Source organism: Cryptotermes secundus, unplaced genomic scaffold (genome assembly GCF_002891405.2).
Source record: "Cryptotermes secundus unplaced genomic scaffold, Csec_1.0 scaffold364, whole genome shotgun sequence".
Classification (NCBI taxonomy): Eukaryota; Metazoa; Arthropoda; class Insecta; order Blattodea; family Kalotermitidae; genus Cryptotermes; species Cryptotermes secundus.
Genome location: NW_019733841.1, coordinates 601079 through 626881, shown reverse-complemented (window position 1 = coordinate 626881; position 25803 = coordinate 601079). Strand labels below are relative to the sequence as shown.

Below are 25803 nucleotides of genomic sequence, written 5' to 3'. Positions count from 1 at the left end.
ATCTTGATATATAGTATATTTTTTATTTTATCTTTTAACTTATTTTGTATTTTGTACTTTAATTGTACCACCAACCTGAGTAAAAAAAAAAATATGTTAGTATATAATACATGTTGCACTGATATGGATCCATATCGGTAGGTCAATAACTATACGTATCACTATATATAACTGCCTGATGATGGTCTTATATGACCGAAACACGTAGCAGGAATAAAAGTCAAATTGTAAAACATTAAAAAGTGAGTATATTTGTTGTGTTGATGGTTAAACTAATTCCTATATATATGTTTTAACTTCGTTACCAGGTGACGACTAGTAAAGACTGAGGATCCTAGTGCATGTGTAAAGGTGAACTGTAAAGTGCAGAAAGAGCGATAGTTCTGTATTAAATGTGATTAAGAGAGACTGTAACCAATGTGCAAATAAATCCAATCATCCATCATTTTCATCGTGTGTACCACCCTACACATGACAATATTCTTTATTTCGCGCACTTCAAATTTGTATAAAATGTGGCCGCACTATATTTAAAACATTCATACTTCGAAGACAACTATTCAGTGGTAAATATTATCACCCCCCATTTTACTGTATGAAATAGCTATTATCCTGCTACCAATGATTTTAGCAAGACTGAAAAATTGCAGTTTTGCATTTTTGAAATTGCTCACTCTTAATTTTCTTATTATATCATGTTGATGAACAGAACAGTTTCCTATTTATATAAGTTTCCTTCAACACATTATTCTTATATTACAGTCATAATTATTTAATTACATAGGCAGATCTAAACAATGAGGTAACATGCATGACTGTAGTGACTACATCTTATGGGCTTCCTGAACCTTTGGCATTGTAATCCAGAATATGAAACACTACACAGAAATTCTTTCAAGCATAAATTTCCTTACAATTAAACTAAACAGCAACACAAACATAATTAGTAGTGCATCAATATTAATAATCATAAACATATGCTAACATCAAGAAAAACACATAATAGCATATTTTTTAATTAAAATTTTGCAAGATTTGATGTCACCTGACACAAATGCTTTCAACAAAACATTGTACTTTCTTTTACATGGCTCATTTCTATAGCATGCTATGAAAACGATTCCTTGTTAACTGTGTATCACAAGGTCATCACAGTATCATCTGCTGATTAATGGTAGATGAATACTTTTGCAAAGGTCATATTTTCTTGTAATACATAACAGCAGATAAAATCCTTTATAAAATGTGTCAGATGAACAACACTCAATTGTAACTTTACATCAAAATGTGTGTCCCTTTTAGACAGCCACAATTAGACAATCATTTACTTGTAACTATAAGTCAACAGGAGATCAGTTTCCGGTGAAGAACTGATTGCAATAACCGAAGACCAGCAAATGAATACTTCCCACATGGCCTTAGCCAAGTGTTCATGTGTGTAATTGTACATCAGCAGGGGAAAGCTTCCCACACGGTAACAGATGGGTGATGGCCAAGATTTTGTAGCTCCTTCAATAAAAGATGCACAGCTGGAACACGCACCATAACACGAACATATGAGAAGCAAATTGTTTAGACAACATCAGTGTAAATAACAAGGCTTACTCTTACTGTACTTCTGAGGGGATAAAAACAGGATCCAACATTTTACATATTTTTATTTTCTTATGACATTGTCAGTATCTAGATTACATAGCATCGAATGGTAGGATAACTGATGAGCAATGAATTGGAAAGAATTTGGAAGGATTCAGCCATGATCTGATCAAGGTACTATTCCATATTTGCCTAGACAGACTAAGGAAAGCCATAAAAAAACTTCAGTCTGAATAGCCAGTGTTGTGGTTGTGATTTGAACAAAGGACCTCCTGCAAAATGATGTGGACATACATAAGAAGTTACATACAATTTTTATCCTCAAAGAAAACTTCAATATGCATTTTTTGGGACTCAGTAATGGACGTTTTTGAGATAAACGTACCTATCAGTGATTGGAGAGGTTGCCTCCCTCCTTCATAACCTTGACAGTGAAGAACTTTGTTGCCTTAACAGTTGCATGAAGGTCTTGTGCATGTCAGAATGCCGGTTTTCAATTTCTTAGAGACTGTCACCATATTTTGGCATTTACTGAGACTTATTTTACGAGAAAACATTTTTCTATCATAATATTTTTCACTAACTACTCTGTAAAATGCCAATACAAAAGTGTAAATTTAGTGCTGAATTGAAAAAAAGACTGCCATTTAAAAAAAAAGTGAGTAATGAACATGTTGAATGTCCACAACATAGAATTTACAGTATGCTACGGCAGACATTCTGACATCAAACACCATCTACAAACTACAGACCATAAATCATCACTAGAAGTAGCAGCCAGATCTTCCCCAGTTATACAATTTTCTTTTTAAAGGGATGTGAATGATAAGGACAGGCAACTTTTGCTTACCATAAAGCCATTCACAGTTTAAGTTTTATAGCGTCTGATTACACATCCAAACTGATATAGTAATTCCACAAAAAGGATAGTATATAAGATTTGAGGCTTTCACAGTGGTGACTATGAAGAAAGCGGTCTTCTAGGATTTGGCACCGTGTATATGTGGTGTTAACCGACGTTTCGGAGGAACGTATCGCCTCCATCTTCAGGGTAGAAGAAAAAATATAAGAAAACTGCAAGCGAAGAGACCGCGAGAACCAGTAAAAGCAGACTGCTTTCTTCAAGGATAGTATAAATTAAAAAAGTGTTAATATGACAACTGCATAATTAAAAAAATAAAACCCAAGTAAACTGAAAAGTACCTGCGCAGCATGTATTCAGAATGTGCGGATCAGCATTACCTTGTTTTTCTGAGGATTCAAGAAAAGACCCTGCTATGTTGAACCTGGGAAGCAAGACAAGTTTTTCCAGGTACTCCAGGGCCAACTCAGGTGCAAAATGTTTCTCTAGGCAATGAAGAATGGTACTCAGCATAGGACCATCCAGCTTATTTCCAACAACTATAAGAGATATAGTGTGTAAATACAGAAATGAAAGAGCCACTTTCAAGATACATGTGATTAAGAAATGAGTATTACTGCAGCACGAAAAATTAAAAAGTAAAGTAAAAGTATCCTTGTAAGAGGCCGTGGAGGCCCATAAGGTTGTGACATGTTGAGGTTCCCACATTTTCTAGACAATCGGTTCATAGATGGCAGCAAAGTGGTCAGCCCTACACGCCGGCCGCCCTTTACCCCCAAGAATATTCCTGGTACTCATTTCTGTTAGAGGTTGAGTCGACCTCAGGGGGCATAGTGCGGCTGGAAGAATTAGGTAAATTGAAAAAAAATCCAATGACCTAATCGGGACTTGAACTCATGACCTTCTTGCTTGTAGTGTAGTGCCTCAACCAACTATGCTACCTCGTGCCCCTATGAAAAATTAAAGGGATAGTAATTAAGTCTGAAATTATGCTAGTTTAGTACATATGAATACTCCTTCCACTCCACGAACAGGCAAAAAATGTATCACAGTTACAGATTATTGTTACATTAAAAACCATAATGTGCTCACATTGCATTTATGTGGCATGAAAAGAACAAGAAGTTACAATGTGTTTGTATCAAAAGGAATTTAGAATGGAAATAATTAATTTTAAAATATTTTCTAAATATGAACTTCTAAGTCCATGAGCTTCTAAACTTCGGAAAGTCTGAAGGTATCTAACATTTTTTGTTTTCTTAGATGAAGCTGTTAGCCTCATGCCCAACCCCCAACTTGGAGGACAAGGCCCACTGTCTGTCTGGCTTACATCCTTCATCCTGTGCAACAAGGGTGACACCAGCAGCTCAAGCCCCCAGGAATAAAGACCCCCAGGCAACCAGGGCACTCAAATCTTCCCATCATTTTGAGGTATAAGCCAAGGAAAGACCTTGAACTAACAATTATTTGCAATACTACAGCCAGGTTATCAAAAAGTATGCAGTGAAATCCCTATGTAACAAATCTCTAGGAGAATGGTTTTTCTTACTTTAAATTGGGGATTTCACTAAATAGGGGATATGCAAAAATTACATCTAATTACCAATTGTAATTCAAAATTTTTGGTAACCATTAGATTCTTCCTTTTCATAAACGTCATAACTAACAATAAATAAAAGAAACACTACTGATGACATTCAAAACTCATGCACGCTTGTTAAAGATTATAGCTGATAGCAACAATTGGCAGCATTAAATCAATATACAAAGACTGAATACTGCTTACTTTAAATGCAGTTTATTCACTATACTGAAATTCACTAAATACAGGTAAAAAATACATTGCTTATATGGGACTTTGGCTGGGACCACAAGAAATATTCACCAGATAAAGGAGTTCACTAAATGCATGAACACTAAATGGAATTTCGCTCAAGTGGTTAGTCACTGACTTTCCACCGTGGTGGCCTGGGTTCAAGCCAGGGTCTGGTCAAGTGGGATTTGTGGTGGACAAAGTGGCACTGGAGCAGGTTTTCTCTGAGTACTTCAGTTTCCCCTGCCAATCTTCATTCCACCAACTGCTCCACAATCACCCTCACCTATCATCTGGGGCTGGAACAATAGGCCAGAAGTGACCGCAGTACAAGGTACTTAGCCCCACCCCACTACCAATAAAAAAAAAATGGAATTTCACTGTACCAAGTTTAATGTAATTGGTCCAGAAGTGAAGGGCCGCTACATACACAGTTCATTAACATGGTTCAGAAAGAACAAAGCACCAAATATGAACACTTCGTATTTTGGGCAAAATGGACTGCAAATTCAGGTTCAACAGAAACAAATACTCACCAGTTTGGAGGTCTACAGGCTGGACAGCTCGCATCACCTGTGCATGTCCAGAGACATCTGTGCTCCCCTTGAGAGCCTGCCACACCTTCATAAACTCATACGGAGAAGTAATTATGTTCACACTTTGGCCTTCCTCATGCGCTGACTGTTTTGTACTACACTGCAAAACAAAAAGCAGGATGAAAAAATTACACTACATAATCATGTGCTTGACAGAAAATTCTGAATTTATCTAAAACACAGAGGAAGTAATTCAGTGGGACAAAAATAACTGTATCAGACACTGCATATAATGTACATTTCCTCTAGAGCTGACTTTACAGCTGCCTTTATGTGTCTGGTCATCATAATATTCACACACATTGTGACATGACAGCTGAAAGCCAGAGTAGTTTAAGAAAAATGTCGTCCATTATTAGGCAACGTCCTGTAAACACTTTTCCACGGCAACCAAAACACGTTTCCACATCAACAATACCCAGACCATCGCTAGGCAACAGCTCAATTAACATAATCATGTGCCTGACAGAAAATTCTGGATTTATCTAAAACACAGAGGAAATAATTCATTGAGACAAAAATAACTGTATCAGACACTGCACATAATGTACATATTTGCTCTAGAGCTGATTTTACAGCTGCCTTTATGTGTCCGGCCATCATAATATTCACACATATTGCGACATGACAGTTGAAAGCCAGAGTAGTTTAAGAAGAATGTCGTCCATTATTAGGCAATAGCTGGTAAACACTTTTCCACGGCAACCAAAACACACTTCCACATCAATAACACCCACGTCATCGCTAGGCAACAGCTCAATTAACATGTCACACAACAATGGAGGAATTCTTGAAGCACTGTTTTCTATGCACTCTGTGCTGAGACTATATAACAAGGACACCAGCTGAGTCATGAGTCAACAGTCAGTCAGAGGCTGGAGTCAGTGGTTAGCAGTCTTGAATCGCACTGTTAGTAAACGACTAGTAAACAAACAGAAGGCTTCATGTGTGCTGTAGTTGTGATTTAGTGTGTGTAAATCAGTGACACTGTTATGGTTATTTGAGCGGCCTCCGTAGTCTAGAGGTAACATTCCCACCTCATGACTCGTAGAACGCGGGTTCAAATACCCGGTGGAGGTCGTCGAATTTTTAAGGGCGGAATAATTCAGGGGAACAAGTCCTCCGGGAGGGACTTTAAGCCGTGGGTCCCGTGTCATAGCTTTACAGCACGTAAAAGCACCTCATATCTCTATAAAGGAGGTCACTGAGCCAAATTCAAGGACATTTCCCGTCCAACAGTAGTCTCTAACACCTCTGATAGATGGGGGAAGCATCATAGATACCGCTAAGCCAGTAGAGGCTGAACTCGCTGGCTTGGTCAGGACTGATGGTACGCACCAATATCAGTAGGGTATAGAGACTGGTAGAATATCATAGAGGGAAGCACAATGGACCAATACTGGTCTAAGTGCATGGGGAAACCCACCCTCTCCAATAACTAACTAACTAACTAACTAACTATGGTTATTTGCAATAATGAGTTACAAGCATTCAAAAATTCAATTATCGATTCAAAACCCAGTGTCTAGTCACTAACACATGACACAGTGTGTTCTGTGAATACATTTAACATTTCCTTTCAGAATAACAAACTATTTTTATATTCATCTTGAAAATCTTGAACTGCGTTAGCTGAAAGAGAGTAGAAATCTGTCATGTGAGATCTGGGTTCTAGCAATGGTGAATATGAATGTTAAGTGTCTTTCGGGAAGTGAAGCCGTGTATCTGGGAGAAGATTACTGATGTTTTGAATGGACATCAGTAATTTAAAGGATGGTTCTTCAAGTATGAATACTATTTGAAACAACCAAAAATGTTCAAGGTCAAAGTTCGAGATAGGTTGTTTTGAGATACATTCACAGAAAACACGAATAAATGTTAAAATTAAAAGGGGATTTATATTAAAATGAATTCTAATTAAGGTTATTTATTATTTTCTAATAACAAATTTCCATTTGTTTCATTCTGGTCTGTCACACTAACAATATTATTAAAGATAAAACAATTCCGTCCAGTAAAAACAAGACAGCATGTCACGAACAACCACAGGACGACATCAAAGAACCTTCTTCTCAAGAAAGACAGGCGGCACAAGTTCTGCCCCCGTCAGCAAAGGTGATAAGAGGGAGGAGACGAACCTATTTGGTTTATAAATTCTAACTTAAATAACAACAGTTTTTTTAAAAAAATTAATATATCAAGACAGCCGCTGTAGTTGTGAAAACTTTGGATTTTGTATCTATTTGTGCATTGTAAACATTGTATGAACTCGTATATATATTTTAACATTCAGAACACCCATTGTAATAGTGGTTTCCAAACAGTATCGATGTCCCTCTGATGATGGTCTCTAAGGACCGAAACATGTAAGGGTGTTATGAACTGAAGTAAGACAAACTTCACCAGTCACACTGGATGGAATTATTTTATCTTTTATAACAAATTTTCAGTTTCTCTAATCTGCCTGACAAATTTTGGGTTCATTCTAGGGAAAGAAAATAATTCACAACATTTGAAACCAACTACGTTGTGTTCTGGGGTTTTATTCATGCAAAACAACGCCTTTCCACCTAACCACAACTTTCAAAATAAAAGCATACGAAAGTAAAGGTGATGTCATTCTTAAAGTTTTTTTTGGACTGTGCAAACTGAATGACATATTAAATCACTCATATTTAAACTTTTCTGAAACAGTTCACATATTCTTGATGAAAGAATATCAGATGCACTAAGACTAAAACTGATGAAGCTAGTATTATCAATTAATCTTCAGAGCTAGTCCTCCAGTGCTAATTTGTATATAATACAATGTTCCTGATGTGCTTGAGCCTTCATATGAAAACAAAACAATAGCTAAATAGCTGCTAACATCAATGTCATATGCACAGATCTCCCTAATAGCAATAACAGCAAACACACATGACTGTGATAAACTGTGAAAATACGGCTTTCAGGCTTAGCAGATAAAATTAAGCCAAACTCTGAAATTCCATATAAAATGTACTGAAAAGTTCAATATCATCTGTATCTGGAAATGTGGTAGCACATCTATTTTGAAAAAATGTGATAAAATTATGACACAAGAAGAACCATACAAAATTCCTGGCTTAAAGGAACAATGGAAGAGTGTACTTCATGCTTTCAAAAGTAAATATAAATTAAATTAATACAAACTACCTCCTTCAATGGGACCTATATCTAGTATTTTATCAAGTAACACAAAATCCACTATGAATGAAATATATATGATTAGATATCCTAGTCAATTTAGGCAGCCTAAAACCAGGAACTACGAACTATGGTCTACTTGAAACTTCAGTGATCTTATTCCCATAGAAGTGTCCTTGTATGGCTTTCTACACTATAACCTGCAATATGTAATGAATAACTGAAATGGAACTGAATTACTATAAAATGAAACATAATATTGTATGATAGCACCTTGTCGCATATCACTTATTTATTCCAGTTAGTCATTAGCTGTTTCACATGCAACTTCTTTTTAAAAAGTTATAAAAGTTAAAATCACTTATTTTCAGTAGAAGAAATTTTAACCTTTCAAACTTTTAAACATTTTAGAAAGCAAGTTGCATGTGAGACTAAGGATGGCTGCAGACCAACTGTGTCGAGACAAGCATTAAGACTTGCTTCATTTGTGATTCATCAGCATGAATCTGATGTCAGCATCATGACTCAGACCGGTGTGCGGCGGTTTTCATAATCTCATTCGTTTCAACTGTGCTCCTTTCTTTGCGTCATGTCACAGACATCGTGGCTTGACTGTCAAATCTTGACGCATGCCGGTGTGCAGCTTACCTAACAACTAACAGGTCTATGGAGTGGCCTCCATAGTCTAGAGGTAACGTTCCCACCTCATGACTCGTGGTACGCGGGTTCAAACCCAGTGGAGGTCATGGAATTTTTAAGGGCGGAAAAATTCAGGGAACCAGTCCTCCAGGAGGGACTTTAAGCCGTGGGTCCTGTGTCATAGCTTTACGGCACGTAAAAGAACCTCATATCTCTATAAAGGAGGTCACTGAGCCAAATTCAAGGACATTTCCCGTCCAACAGTAGTCTCTAACGCCTCTGATAGATGGGGGAAGCATTATAGATACCGCTAAGCCAGTAGAGGCTGAACTCGCTGGCTTGGTCAGGACTGATGGTACGCACCAATATCGGTAGGGTATAGAGACTGGTAGAATATCATAGAGGGAAGCACAATGGACCAATACTGGTCTAAGTGCATGGGGAAACCCACCCTCTCCAATAACTAACTAACTAACTAACTAACTAACTAACTAACTAACTAACAGGTCTATTATTATTATTATTATTGTTGTTGTTGTTGTTGTTATTATTATTATTCGGAGGGGGTGGGTTTCCCCATGCACTGCGACCATTTATTGATCTATTGTGCATCCCCCTTTAATTTTCTAACTAATCGCCATGCCCTTCCAGTACTGGTGCTCGCTATCAGCCCCGTTCTACCAGCGAGGTCAGCCCTCTCCGGTAGTGGTCCCTGATACTTCCCCATCTACCGGAGGAATTGGAAACTATATGGGCGGGAAACTTGCCTAATTTTGCTCAGAGGTCTCCTAGAGACATGAGGATCTTTTACGTGCCGTAAATCTACGACACGGGACACACGGCTTAAAGTCCCTCCTGGAGGACTTGTTCCCTGAATTTTTCCGCCCTTAAAAATTCGCAGGGTTTGAACCCACGTACCTTGAGTCACGAGGTGGGAACGTTACCCCTAGACTACAGAGGCCGCACTAACAGGTCTAAGTAACAGTTATATAATATGGTAAGAATTCATACCTCTATGGGTACCTCTCGTGATGTTCTCTCATTCACTTTGTACTTGTTAGCTACCTTCACTTTTGTTTGCTGTGGTTCAGTGTTGCCAATGCCTGGTGAAATTTTCTGCTTCGTATCCTTTAATCCTGATGCTTCTGATGGTGTATTCTTCTCTTCATTTCCTTCTGTCTGCACTGTTTCATTACTGCTGTTACTGTTACCCACTGAAAGTTTTTCATTTTTCAATTTATTTGCTTCTAGTGACGCGTTTCCTATATTTTTTTTGTTTACCCTTGTATCCCCTCTCTTGTCTGTTTCCATGGCTGTACTGATGTCACTGCTTAAAGGAAGTTTCAGTTTTACTTCAGAAGTTGTTTGCTTTACTTCTTTCTTATCCGACTCAAAATTCCCTCCTTCTCTTTTCTCCATCGCTACATTATTATCTCTACTCATAAAAGCTTTCCCTTCTGCATCTTTCAATTTTTTTATTTCTAACATATTTTCAAGTTCTACCCTCTGTTCTCTCAGTTCTCTACTTCCTTTCCTTGAATCAAGTTCAGAACTTATCAAGTCCTTATGAAGTGGCAGTTCTGAATTTTCCTGGACAACATTCTCCATAGATTTCTCTGTTGCCAATATATCCCCACTTCCTTTCTCATCAATTTGCATCTGATCACTGCTTATGTTTTCATTACTTTGTTCATCTCTACCATCATCAGCAGCAGGAGTGACCTTCACAACAATACTGCCTCTTTCCTCACCCATCTCAGATGTATCTTCAGTGGCTTGTTTTATCTTCTGCCTTTCCTCCTCTTTCTCTGTTCTTCGGTCAGCTCGCTTCCTTTTACAGATCCTACATTTAGGAGCAGTCCTGCATGACCAGGCTGGAATGCCATTGCATCTGCACATTGTCTTTGCTAAGCCCCATTCATTTACTGCCACATTGTGTCGTGGTGCAGGAAACACAAAGCCAGTAGGTTCATCCTCAATAGTCATTCTGTAATAGAAATAATAACTTCAGGCATAAAGACTTAAGATTTCTTAAACTGTGACCAATATAACAATTATTCTACTTCAGAATTTTAGGACCCATGGCTGATGGCCACCACATATTTTTTCAGTACAGTTTTCACTATAAGGCACACCTCTGTTCTCAGTCATTCTTTCCTGTGCAATTACGTTAAGCAGATATTTCTGATTGTTTTTCATCAAAAGATACGTTTTGCTCTTGGTTTTCTCTGACATAATATCCAAGGAATGATCAACTTCTGCATGAATTTGGGTCATGAGAAATGGATTTAATACTCAAATATTTGTACATATAAACTTTTACAAGGTTACGAAATTTCATGTTATGGCATTTTACAGCAATAATCTTACACTTGATCCATTTTTAAATATTTAAAATACAGAATAACAGTACTTGCTATGGAACGTAAACTCAGTGAATCAATATGTCTCACCTCACACTCTTCAGATTAGATCCACACTTTTTCTTCATCTGTTCAGAAAGGGATTTTGCCAATTTGTTATCTGGTTCAAGCCCCACAACTTTGCAGAAATCTTCAAAAGCCTAGAATAAGGTCAAAGTGTCAGTAGTTTGCTAGGTCACAGCAGACAACTTCTATTACTCATGTTCAGGACATTATCTGACATCACTGCAGAGATATAATTGATGAAGTTGCCGTACGTCAGCAAGATCTGCCGTCGGCATCTGCATATTTAGGTATCTGCAGAGTGACTGCTCCACCATGACAGTGCACTAATATATTAGTCTCGTACGGCAAAGTAGTCACGTTGCTTTTATACCTTTCCTAGATTCCAGATCCAGCTTCTACTGATTTCTGTGTGTTCACAAGAATGAAAGCCCTCTGGAAGGGATACAGGTTCCAGTCAGCTGAAGAAGTGAAAGAAGCTACAACAGTGGCAAGTAAGGTCACAGATAAATGTCTGCAGGAGTATTTCAAGCAGTGGTATGGCAGAAATTTGTAACAGTGGGAAGGAATTACTCTGAAGGTAGTAGGTAGTAAAATGGACCGTCAACATGAATGCAACATGGAAAAAATTTCATAAATTTTTTTGGGTCTAGCATGTATAAAAGCACTGACTCTAGAGAGACGTTTTCTTAACAGACTCAACTTTTTCAATCATTAAAGTAGTTATAAATTTCACATTACTCCAGCAGTTGGTGACACTGAGCTCCAATGTACCTTCAAGTCACAGGCAGACACTATGAAAAGTTTCTGCAACAGGTTTCATTAACATATAAAACTTATTTCAGTTTTATATTTACATTATCGTAGAACTTATCATTAAAAACTATTATTTCTAGTACATCTTTTTCTAACTTTCAAACTGCCATGACTTCTGGAACTTTCTGAATTGGGTGAATGTTAACACTTTGCGGACCGTGCACCCTCTAAAAGGTTTTTCGCTTTTAAACATGCGGACCGTTCACGTGTTAACATGTTTTTAAAACACGATAAGTTGCAACACACTATACATCTCTCTGGCTCCACCTAGCTAGCACGTAGCTGCTTGCAGCTCAAATCACTCAAAATCACTTAATTAAAGTACCCACTCCTTCTACGAGCTTCTGAACAACCTAATCAACTTATCTGGAAGAGACTTGTTACCTTTCCAGTCTGCCCTTTTATTTCCCTCTGTAACTAATAGATACAGTCACAAAATAATATATACCTGTTCATAATTGTTGCTGTTCTGGTGTGCAGTTCCCCGCCGAAGCAAAGCCTTTACATTCAATGGGTCTGCTTCCAACACCTGGTTGCAATCTGTAAGTGCTGCTCCAAACTTGTGAAGCTTTAGGTCTGAATTCAAACAAAAATTATTTTGGTGAGATATTTAAAGAAACAAATATTAGCTGAAAAGAACATATATTACTATCTCTGTCAAAACTTTCGGTTCCTGTTTCAAAAGTCACTAAATATGGAACAGATCACACTCACCGACATAAATGATTATGCCAACAGGCTGTTATCATGTGAAAACTGTTCATATTCACTATCCCTGGGAGGCTACAGAGATGTTATAAGGCTTTTAGTTTTGAATATACATTAAATGAATGTAGATTAATGAATGGAGAACCTAAGTCCTCAAATTTTCCAATTCATATATTTAACACCGCAATGACCAGTATAATTTCATGCTCATCTATACTACCATAATTCTGAAATGGTGGTAAAAAGATTCTCGCCTGATTAAGAATGCAACATTTATGACTATAACAGAGACTAATGGTTCCGCTCACATGCTATTGCCCTATTATTATAAGCAGCTGGCGTCGGGCAGAGCAAAATGCTGCAAGTGTAGTGCTTCACTGCCAGGTCATAGTCACCAGAACGGTAATATTCATTGCCTCGATCCTTCTCCTGTGCTGCCATGAACTCCTTCTCTGTGGCCGAGAGGTTGTCTGCAACATAACATATCTATATGAATATAAAAAGAACTTATCTCAAAAATACTGCCAACAAAGTAATGGAAATGTTTAAGTGGGCAACTAGGGACTTAATAAAGATCTTCATAATTTATACAACTTATCCAGTAATGTTACCACCATGAAATCAAAAATGTTATGAACTGTACACGTAATTCAAGTGGTAAACAAGAAATATTTACATAATTCTGTTCAAGGAACCTCTTTCAAAATGTCAGTATATTCATCTGAAACTTCTGCAAACATCCATCAGACCAGAAGGCATCTCCTCCCAGATGATAAGAATCTTCATGGACTGAAACAGCACAGAACTGTGTCCAGTTGGTGGTTTTTGGTAATAAAAATACTGAAGCTTCACATCCCATTACCAGAAAGTTACACAGTTATCTAAAAACATCCATGTGAAAGAATTGGCTTAAAAAGGAAGAGAAGAGGAATTAATGACAGAATTACCTTCTTTTAAGAAACAATTACAATGATTTAAATTTTTCTCCTAATATGTAGGTAGGCTGAAAAGCAATGCACACATGCTTGTAGAGCGCGAATGAAATGACCTTCAGAAGAGCGCCAGGTGGCATGTGGAAGTAACATTACCCCTCAATACGCATGCGCAGGTTTGTGGTTGTTGCGTTTATCCAGTGTATTTCGAGAAGTGGAAGTATGGAGACGTGTTCTAGTGCTATGTCAACGCGAGTTAAACAGCGTGCTGTTATCGAATTTTTAACTGCTGAAAAAGTGACTCCTACTGAGATTCATCGTCATTTAAAGGCTGTTTATGGTGACGATGCTGTTGATAGGTCTACTGTAAATCGATGGGTAATAAAATTTCGTGGTTGCGAGCCTGGAAAAGCCATAATTTTTGATGAAACACGGAGCGGACGTCTGATCACTGCCACAGACGATAATCATCACAAACTCATCAACAATTTGATTCAAAATGACCAGCGAATCACTCAAAAGCGTATCGCAGACGATATTGGAATATCCAAGGAACGTGTCGGCTTCATTATTGAACAATTGGGATACCGTAAAATCTGTGTATGATGGGTACCACGCCGTCTCACAGACGATAACAAACAGCGGCGATTATGCTGCGAGCAACTTTTGCAGCGCTACCGTGACGAAGGAGACGAGTCATGGGTACATTGTTACAACCCAGAAGAGAAAAGACAGAGCACTGCATATTGACATCTGTCTTCTCCTCAGGCAAAAAAGTTCAAAACACAACCATCCGCCAAAAAACTTCTTTTGACTGTGTTTTGGGATGCTCACCGAGTTTATGTGAACGATTTTCTGGAATGACGGGCAACGGTAAATTCTTCTCAGTACATACAGACTCTAAAACACCTCCGGTGTAGAGTTTGTCGTGTTAGAGGCAGCCTGGCTCCAATAATCTTGCGACATGACAACGCTCATCCACACACCTCGGGCGCAACTGAAGAGGCTCTGCGAAACCTGAAGTTTGAACCGACTGCACACCCTCCTTTTTCCCCCGATTTTGTGCTTTGTGATTTTTATTTTTTTCCTCTACTCAAGAGAGACCTCAAGGGTAATCATTACGCTTCAGACGATGAGGTGAAGGCAGCTGTCAAGTCCTGGATTCGAGAAAAGCCGGAAGAATTTTTCAGTGACGGAATGAAAAAACTTGTTACACATTGGGAGAAATGTGTTAGCCTTAACGGTGACTATGTTGAAAAATAAATATATGCTTTTGAAACTTAAGAATTGTACTTTAATGTACTTTTTGCCCGATCTTGCTATTTGTTTTTGTTCACGCTCTACAAGCATGTGTGCATTACTTTTCAGCCTATCCATGTAACATACTTTCACACAACTGCAAAATTCTTTAAGTAATCTGCATAACCTGTCACCATGGAATCAGAAACCATTTTCATAGCTTCAGTGACACATTATACTTTGACAAAACATGCAGGCCTACAGGTAACACTTCAGATTTATTTCAGGAGGTGCTTGGTTCCAATCTCGGCTGGGACACTAGCTATCCTGAGTGAGGTTTTATGGTTTTCCTCAGCTGCTCCGGGCAAATGTTAGAATAATCCCTCAATTAGACTATGACTGTTTCCTCCCCAATCGTTTCCAACTCATCATCCTACTATCTGACGCTGTACCCTTTCAATACTGAGAGAATCCTTAAATAACCTATGAATAAAAAGAAGAGCAACTTTTGTACACATGGAACCTCAATAAAATGCCTTTGTGTCTATAGTTACAAGCCACACACACAATTGTCAATGTAACACTTTCCATCATCTGCTTTAGTTCCTTGAAACACAACGCTGATGTAATTAAGATATTTTCACTGCAATGTCATAAAATTTTATAAATCAGATTTTGTCACTGGTATAGGCATTAAATAATTATTTAATGCCTATTTAATGCCTATGAATTAAATTATAATTTAATTCATGAAGAGCTGAAACCTTAATGACACCTAAATTTTATGTTATGAACCAACTTTTCACACTCAGTCAGTTTTCAGAAACTTCATAGTTTTAATCGAGGTTAATGTAAGGCAGAAGTTACAGTGAATCAGTATGGACCAAAAATAAAACTGCCTGCCAACTTCTACTGTTAACCTCCCCACACATAACTGTAACAAAATCCATTTAGTTTCTAGATATGACCTTCCCATGAGATGTTCATTCATAAATTTCATGCAAAGAATGCATAAAAGACTCTGGTAATATGCAGCACTTTGTCTTCCCAGTATGGACTGATTATGTTTTAATAATTACAGCTATAAATCTTAATTAACTGATAATATTTTTTTACATTCATTATGATGTTTACAGCAAAAGACTTGCTCTGATTATAAAACAGATTCTAAATCATATTGCATACGGTGTTACCTCTGAAGAAATGACTTTATTAAAACATACCAGCTATATTTGAAAATGTATCATCCTCATCTCTTTTGTTCTTTTTCTTCTCTTTCTCTTGTTGCCTTTTCTTCTTCATGGCCTGTTCTTTCCTCCGCTCATCCTCCAACTCCATCTTGAGGAGCTCCTTGTCTACATCAAACTTATCCCAATCAGCGTAATTTCGAGGTACTGCACTCTTCATCCGTGATGGCCCAGCCTCCTGCTTGTCATTCTGTCACAGAAAAAATGACAACCACATTAGTATTGCTGAGAGCAGGTCCAACCTTTGTAATACCGTTTGCATGCAGTGATCCTATAACTTCAGCAGCAACATCAGTATCCTGTGTACTCACATGAGAGCCCAGCATCTTGCTCATTTTTACGTTGCGAACAGCTGGAAGATCATCTGAAGACTTATAGATACTGCTGCTTTTCTTCAGTTCCTCCTCACGTGTCCTCATTTCACCAGTCCATTCCTGTCATGTAACACGTTATAAAAACTGACTCAACATATTCACACCCAAAACCAAGGTTTTAAGGCAAGTAATTGAAACAGGAACAGAACTAAAAAAATACACTCACCCCCTTGCCATAAATGTGCTAATGGAAACCAGTGGCAAGTACAGTCTCTCAAAATTGTCATGGCATGCTCAGGGTAACCACCGTATGGCTACAAAAGGCAGCAAGACATAACACAAACTCTCCCCGATTCTCTCAAACATTGCACAATGGCAATATCAATGGGCTATACATAAAGACATTTATATACAGGATGTATCAAAACTTCAGGATCGGACTCCTCATATAGAGAGAAGAAAACAAGCGTATGACAACATGCGTACGGAAATGCATAATTACGGAGTTATCCGACCTTTTAGTAACGTCAGTGAACTGTTGCAATGTTGCACTGAATATGTCTGTAACGCCAACTGGAACACTCTGGTCACATATCAGAGGAAATGTTCAAAGTGACCTCCTCCTGCCTGAATACAGGCCTCCGCTCGTAATCACATGGAGTGCCACACACGATCAGAAATGCCCGGTGTAGTGTGTACTGTCTGACAGGCTGCCACAATAAGCACATGGAGAGTTGGTACATCAGCAACAGCAGTCAAAAACACGACAGACTTTAAGTGTCCCCACAGGTAAAAGTCTAGGGGGTTTAAGTCGGGAGAGCGTGGTGGCCAAGCAGTCAGTCCACCTCTACCTATCCAGTGCCCAGGATAATGTGCATTAAGGTGCCTGCCAGCAGACAGACTGAAATGTGTGGGAGCACCATCATGCATGAAGTACAGCTGTTGACAGGATGCTTACTTGATTACTTGTGTAATAATTGTAGCCGGTGTCTTGCATTTTTATTCCGGCAAACAGGACGCGTCGGCGTGCACTCCATAAATTACACGCTTGGATAACTCTGTAATTATGCATTTTCGGACCCATGTTGTCATACACTATTTTTCTTCTCTCTATATGAGGAGTCCGTTCCTGAAGTTTTGTCGTTGAGTTTTGATACACCCTGTAGACCCAACTGTAATGCTATGGGCAAGTGGATTTTAAGTTACTTATTTAGTTACTTATGGAGCTGAGCCCTTCTTAAGAAGCCAAATCTGCAGCTACTCAAGAATTTTCCAGCATTTTATGGAACCCAAAAGTTCATTACCGTGTTCACAAGAGTCCTCCACTGGTCCCTATCCTGAGTCACATCAATCCAATCCATACCATCCTATCTCTAAGATCCAGTTTAATATTGAAGAAAGCAGTCTTCTGGGATGTGGTGTCCTGTAGATATTGTGTTAACAGACAATTTGGAGAAACGTATCGCCTTCATCTTCAAGGTAGAAGAAAAAGTGTTATTATCTGCTCATGCTGGTTTACTCACGGATTTCTTATTTTCCTTCAGCCCTGAAGATGGAGGTGATACATTTCTCCGAAACGTCGGTTAACACAATATCTACATGGCGCCACATCCCCGAAGACTGCTTTCTTCATAATCACTGCCATAAATATCTCAAATCTTATATTTTAATATTGTCCACCCACCTACACCATGGTCTTCCCAGTGGTAACTTTCCTTCTGCCTTTCCCTTCAATATGCTATATGCATTCCTCTTCCCCCCATTCATGCTACATGTCCTGCCCACCTCATTCTCCTTGGCTTGATCATTCTAATTAAGTGGCTAATGAATTTAAATTGTACCTCTTAAGCCCTGAATGAGTAGCATCAAAATGAAAATGAGTCATAAATTATCTTTCCCAATGAAAAACACTATGGAAGTCAAATCACTAATAAGAAAATTGTCATCCTATGCACATTTATCTTTTCTTCATGAAGTTATTAGTCCTGCTCTCACACCCTCTAAGTCTAAATACTGTCATGTGTTTGTGATTAGACATGGGGAGTGGACTGATAATTGAATTTGCTTGAGGCTTATGACTCATAATTACAAGTAACTATAACAGTCTCAATGATTTACACACTCTAAAGACCACCGGAACTACAGCACACATAAAGACTTCTTTGTATTCACTAGTCATTGCTCAGTAACTCTTCCATTCTTGTCTGACATGTTATGCAGGCTGTTGCCCAGTGGTGGACCAGGTATTGTTGACATGGAAGCATAATTTGGTTGCTACAGAGAAGTGTTTCATGATATACATACCAAGTTTCATAAAGACTGGTTGAGGCATTCATAAGTTAATACGGAAGGATTCACAGACAACATGTATATCACAGAAGCTTACCGTAAGATAACAGGCTAATAATAAATTATAACTGTAATGCCGTGGAGCAGGGGGGCATGGAGGTAGCCTCCTCTGCCACCACTGTTACGCCGCAAGTAGGGGGCCGTGGAGTCAGCCCGCCTCTGCCACCACTGTAATGCCTTGGCGGCGCAGGGGGGCGTGTAGGTAGCCTTCCTTGCCTCCACCGTCACTTACTCTGTAAGGAGTTATCACAATCATCCTAGCTCACCCTTAGCTAGGATTCTCCTGTTCGGGGTTCCTTCTCGGTAAAAGCTGCCACCATCTATTTTCTGTCCTTTCAATCGTGGGGACTACTCCCTGGCAGGTAGTCCTTGCTCCTTGACCACTCCTCCCGTAGCTTACAGGTAGCGACTTAATACTTTATTAATACACTTTATCATCATATCGCAAGGGGCGTTGGTATCTAGGCTACTTAACTCTGCGTGTGTGCCAGGTGCCTATCCCTGTTTGTCTTTCTTGTCTTCGGCTGCCACTGCTCCTGTGTCAGTTCAACCCTCGCTTTGGTCAGGATTATCGGGATTGGAGGTGGGAAAGTTGATTATAGATATGAATTACCTCCCGGTACATCCTATCCTATCTATTCTAGCTGTCTATTTACATTATTATATATATACATAATTTACATTATTTACATATTACAAAGACTGTCCTTCAGTCTTGACTACATAGAGTCTTTACTACTCGTTCTGCTTCTTTACGTTCTCCCCCTTCAGGGGTGGAGGCCTGGAGCCTCTCTCTCTCTCTCGGACTCATCTAATGGGCCATGCAAGCCCTCCTCGTGTAACATAAATCTTCTAGTTGTACATTTCTTACTACGTCTTATATACAATTCTACTATCTTTCATAAAGTTCCCTCGAAACGTGATCTACCCTTAAATATCTATATTAAATTACCACATACTATAGTTACCACTACACCCTATGTGTACCCTTGACACCGACATATAAGTACACGATCTATACCTCTTAACCCAATCTATCCTTGGTTATACGTATTGAATCCCGCATACTATCTTTACTACAACACACTAACCCTAACCTTGATATATATACTATAAATCACTGATTGCCTGACTAATATCCTAGGCTTTTACAAGATCCTGGTCCCTACCCTCAGGGCTCACTGGGTACACTGGAAATTGCACATTCAATAGCTCAACAACACTGTTATCACCAATACTATGAAACAACGATATTATCAATCAGCATGGCTATTATGCGTAAACAAACCCACCTGTAGTACAAGATGCCGGCCCACTACCTCCGCTGGTCAGACCCATGTTGAAGAGAGCCTTCGGCTGACAATTGAATATTCTGTGATAGAACGTGTTTCAAATCCCCCGAAATTCCCTAATTTATGGTTTTCTTTCGCTGATTCAGCGTTGACGACAGAGGGTAGGTGACTCCCCCTCAGTGTCCTCAATCCTCATAATCACCTCCTCATTGGCTCTCATGGGTGGTTGTGGGCGGACCCCCTTGCGTCTTATTGCTGCGTAAGCAGTCTCTTACGATTAAATCCAGTGAACGAGTGAGGTAAGCTATTGCTCTGCGATTACATAGACCTGCTGTGCAGTCACATTCTTAACCTAATTGCCAGTCCCGGTGTTTACAATTTACGGCAATAGCTGCGAAACGCTTTTCGCAAGTCTCTAGCTTTTGGGTAATACCCTACCCTCTTCAATCTCAAATTTGGGCCATAACAATAACCAAACTACAGATTATAACTTCAGAACAGACTGGTCCTACCTCCAAAATCACAATTTATTCATTATATGGTGATCCACACAAGGACACAGAGAGTCTTAACCTTCCGCATCTCACATACCACAGGTCTTTTTGCAAACAAACCATGATTCCACCATAGTAAAAATAAAGCTTCTCTTTTTGCAAGAAGTACATTTTTACAAATATATGCAGTATGCTCTCTGTTAACCAGCATGTATGGTGAACAGAGTCTGCCAATTAAACGAAACATGCTTGCATGAGAAAACCTATTAGATAACCCCAATTCAAAGACAAAACAACACATTTTTATTTCAGTTATTGTGTGGAAATCTTCCTTTGTGACATAAAAGAACAACGGGTGAAAGGTTTTGGGTACATGTATTGTAACCCAATCACGAATTCAGCTGGCCTCTACTACAATGGCAGCTATGTGAGGGAGGACGATGGGTAACACTGTTAGTGGCAGTTAAGAGAACTTCATGTGGCAGATAAAGGCATGAACATCACAAATATCCTTTTCTAAAAATCATACAGAAATTATAAATCTTCTTTGAAAATGTTGCTGGTTGGATTGGAACTCCAACTGCTTGAATACTGGATAACTGGAAGTCTCCTTTATATTTTAGTATTATATTAATCACAGATGCATGTTCATATTTTCAAGACCTCATGCACCACTCAGCCCACTGTTGAGTCACACCAGTTAAGAAAAACTGATATATAACCTGAACAGAGTCCACTCAAAATCAGTTTTGAGTATATGAGTAAAAATAAACAGCAATACGACTTCTTCATTATTTTCTCACTCACATCTGAATAATTTTTTTATCCTAACAGAAACCAGAAACAACCAGCAACGGTCTCAGAATTAACCTGCTTGCATACACAGAAACACAAAGTCCACACTCATACCTCTATCTCATTAGAAACCCTGTCCCAATGGTCAGGTTCCAGCGTTGATTTCGTTAGTGTGGGCTCCTCAGTTCGCAAAACATGACTCTCTGGAGCTACTTGCCTGAGCCGAGTTTCGGCGCATTGAGTAAGCAGTGGAAAATGCCCTTCTTCACCTGATCTATCACATAAAAGTCAACAAATAGCTGATTTTAGAAAGTTGGATGTTTAGAACATGACGAACAACATAAACTGCAAAGAGTTCCATTTTCAAGAATATAAGACCATGTAGTCTGGTGAAAGTCAACCAGCATTTCAGAGGAACATATTCTGCCAGCTCCATGCTTGTTTCTTAGTTGGCTTACGCTTTTACCATAAAGATGGAGGTGTTATGTTCCTCAGAAATATCAGTTGACTTTCACTGGAACACAGCATATCCCAGAAAACAGATATCTTCATCGTCACAGCTGTAAATCATTGCAATACAATTCTTTAAAAAAACATGATAAATATGGGAATCGCCTTGTATAATAAGATCCCTGAGCAGACAAAATTAAAGAAAAATTTTAACTCTTTTAAGGGGGATTTAAAATCCTTTCTGTTGAAACATTCCATTTATTCCATTGATGAATTTATGTCCCTTTAATTCTTAAATGAGTGTGTTATGGTTTTATGTTATGACAAATATCTTGTCCTCACTTAATCTATAAAAAAAAATTTGGATGCAGGGTTACTTTTGGTTATTGAATTGTTACAAGTGGGACGATGTACTGTATGATTAATGTGTATGAAATCAGTAGGAAGTTAAGTTTTTTAGTATAGTTGACTCATGTATGATATGTATGTTATATTAATATGTAGTTACTGACTTCTTCTATATCCAGAGGTTGTATTACCAAATATGGATTCTTGGAACAAATAAATTGATTGATTGTGAGAACTTTAAATAGAACTTAAATTATATATAAAAAGTGATAACAGAGCAATATGTTATGGTATAACAACTGCCCTAGTTATGATGCTGATATACCACCTCATTGGATCAGGAGATAGTCTAGGTGAAAATATATTCACGTGTATACAGCCATTAAAGATCAATGGATATTCTGGATACATATGTCATCATTGTAGTCATATCAAATTCAGCCAGTCCTATTTCAGAATACTCTACATCTTCCACTCTGTTCATGTTAGTAGGCGGCTCACACATCATTTAAAAACTTTTACTTAATGACTGCAGGATACTTTTCATAGCAAATACTACCGTTCATATCACTGTCATGTTGACGTGACAAGTTTGCTCTGGTTGAGCAACTGCTCCCACAATTCTGACCACAAGTACTGGATCTTCTTCTTACATGTGTCACACACTTTATATTCACATAAAGGTATAACTGTCTGCAATTCATGGGTGTATCTATCATAAGTTCTTCCTAGATCAAACAACCTTCCCATTCTGTGAACTTCAACAGTGTCTATGTATCTACTTACACTATGATTCTATTATGTGAATAAGAACATACAAATCAGCAGATAAACTATGACACATAGTAATATCACCATAGTGTTAATAAAGAGCTTAATGTGATATAAATTATATACTGCGCCAAAGCTGAAAAAGCTCACAGAAACTCATGGTGGCAAGAGACACAAAGGACTTCATAATCTAGGGCCACAACGGTGACAGTCATGTAATGTGTAAAAATAAAAGTAAGGCTATCCCTGTAACAGGCCACGGAGGCCCACAGGGTTGTGAAATGTCAAGGCTCCCACATTTTCTAGCCAGTCAGCTCACAGATGGCGGTAAAGTTGTCAGCCTTACACGCCGCCTGCCCTTTATCACCAGGAAGATTTCTAGTACTTATTTCTGTTAGAAGCTGAATTGACCCCAGGGCCATAGTGCAGCTGGAAGGATTAAGTCAACTGAAAAATCCAATGACCTGATTGGAAATTGAACCCACAACCTTCTGGCTTAGAGCATAACACCTCATCCAACTACACTAGCACGTGCCCCATCTTGTAAGGTGTACAATATCAATTATTATATTACTACTGTCCTCACTGTTATTCTGTTACAAGTGAACAAACTGAACCTCTCTTACAAAAAGATTAAAAAAGCAACAAACTTACGTCTGTTTCATATATTACTATCAAAAGTTTATTCAGATGACCTTAAAATTAATTTGTAGTCCTGCATAATATCTGGAAGCACCATATTTAATTCTCAGCCCAAAGGCCAACTTTCCTAATGAGTTTACATGGCCTTCTTAAGTACTACTAGGTTGCGAGGGTACTTAAAATAGACCATTATCACTTCTCCAATTTACATCCTCAAATGTGACACTACTGCGATCTGGGCAAGTGGGATTTGTGATGGACAAAGTGGCGCTGGAGCAGGTTTCCTCCAAGTACTTCGGTTTCCCCTGCCAATCTTCATTCCATCAAATTCTCCACAAATAAGAATATCTAACTAATTCTAAATTGTAATCAACTGTAAACAATTGTAACTATTGTAATTTTAATCTTACTCATATATTAAATTGTTAATATTCAGAATTAACTTGACTTGTCCTATATCATGTACAATGATCTACAGTGATGAAATAAATCAATCAATCAATCAATATACGAGGGGGTACCCAAAAGAAACCGAACTTATTTTTTTTAAACTTATTTATTCAAATTTTAAGCACAAACCTTCAATCCCTTTCAAAGTACTCTCCACTTACACTAATACACTTGTCTAGTCTTTTATTCCATTTTTCAAAACATTGTCTAAATTCATCTTTTGAGATGCTTCACAACGCCTCCATCGTTTTTTCCTTTCATGTCTCGTTTCATTCGAGGAAACAAAAAAAAGTCACACGGGGCAAGGTCGGGTGAGTATGGAGGGTGAGGAACAGGGGTCATACCATTTTTGGTCAAGAATTGTCATACAGACAGGGCTGTGTGAGCAGGGGCATTGTCATGATGGAAAAATCAGTCACCCGACTGCCACTAATCTGGCCGCTGAGCTCCAAATCACTCCTGACAGCTCCACAATTTCTTCAATGGTCCGTCGTCGATCTTCCTTGATGATTTCACGAATTTTTTCAACATTTTCATGTGTTCGGGCCTTGGAAGGACGACCAGAACGAGGTTTGTCATCAATTGACATTTCACCATTTTTGAAACGGGAAACCCCTCAAACACTTGAGTTTTCCCCATAGCATCGTCCTTGTACACCGTTTTTAACATTTCAAGAGTTTCTGTTCCACTTTTCCCGAGCAAAAAGCAGAATTTCACCGCGGCACGCTGTTCACGAAAATCAGCCATTGCAAAAACGACCATCACACAAAACAGTTGTCACTATAAACTCTGCCAAAACCAGTCCTTACCTTCTGAAGCAACGGTAGTCGGCTTATCGACTCAGGAATGTTAGCTCTATGCGCTCATAGCGGCAAAACGCGGTACTACAAAAGCTCTGCCCACAAAAAAATTAGTTCGGTTTCTTTTGGGTACCCCATCGTATAACCTATGTAGTGAAGAGTATAAAGGTATATTTACAATATAGTGATAATCATGTAAAATTGAGTGATTTGGTATGCCTGGTACCATTTAAAATTCGAACTTCTACAACATATTAACTGTAGCTTTATGGTGAACCTCATCTTCCATTAAAACTAAACGATGCTTAAAATTAAACTACAAGTAGGCATCATCCCCAAAGAGTAAAACTCTTCCTTGCTGAAAAGGCAGTGTAAACAAACTAAAACAACGAACAAAAATGTGATATGGATTCTGAATTATTTTTAATGAAAAAAACGAATAACTAGCTTGTATCTTGCCTCAGTATTTTCACGATTTTTTCCAGTTCCTTCCGATCGTTGCATTTTTCTACGTATTCGAATGAAATGTGGTCGATTGGAATTTCGTATTTCTTCAACAGTGATTTCTTACTTTTCATAAGCTCTTCCTGTTCAATCATGCTATAATTTTTCGATGCCTGTAAAATGTATAAATACGATTAGTGTAGTACAGGGGAGTTCTGCATGCATACAAACAGTTACACATAACCTTATGTATTAAAAGAATAAAAGTAATGTTACTTTCATTCACACATAAATTTCCATATCCAGCAGAATTTGTTCTAGTAAACAATAAATTTCTGGTAACTGTCTCCATGGCAACGTAAACAGGGAATTTGATATAGGATTTGAGATTATTTCAATATAATTAGATACATCCAAATATAGATTAACCTCTTTTATCGTACTGAAATTTCTGTTCTTCACTCACCAGAGAAAGCTGCCTAATTCAGAATTTCGAGGTTAACTACGGACTTCGTGCACCCTAATGGAATAACCACATTGCTACACAGACTACTTCTAAGTCGTTCAAGTCGTCCTAACCAAATCTGAAATTCAAAGCACCGTGTGAAACGG

General features: G+C 38.4%; 1 protein-coding gene across 1 annotated transcript; it reads right to left on the bottom strand.

Annotated features, from left to right (window-relative positions):
- Nucleotides 1–843: 843 nt before the first annotated feature.
- Nucleotides 844–25803, bottom strand: LOC111868247. The gene is made up of 12 exons (XM_023858724.2): nt 25658–25803; nt 25207–25364; nt 21401–21560; nt 16354–16476; nt 16019–16232; nt 12933–13094; nt 12365–12492; nt 11128–11237; nt 9686–10661; nt 4808–4967; nt 2839–2997; nt 844–1529 (listed from the first exon to the last, which is right to left on the bottom strand). Exons 2-12 carry the CDS (start codon nt 25344–25346, stop codon nt 1450–1452), a joined length of 2412 nt encoding a protein of 803 aa, XP_023714492.1. The 5' UTR covers nt 25347–25364; nt 25658–25803; the 3' UTR covers nt 844–1449.

Bases quoted from the DNA above. Each gene is read 5' to 3' on its own strand.
- LOC111868247 (XM_023858724.2), bottom strand. From the start codon at position 25,346: ATGATTGAACAGGAAGAGCTTATGAAAAGTAAGAAATCACTGTTGAAG. The intron at 21,561-25,206 runs GCAAGATACAAG...TTTATGTGATAG, and splicing joins AAAATCGTGAAAATACTGAG to ATCAGGTGAAGAAGGGCATT. The intron at 16,477-21,400 runs GTATGAGTGTGG...GTTACATGACAG, and splicing joins GGGTTTCTAATGAGATAGAG to GAATGGACTGGTGAAATGAG.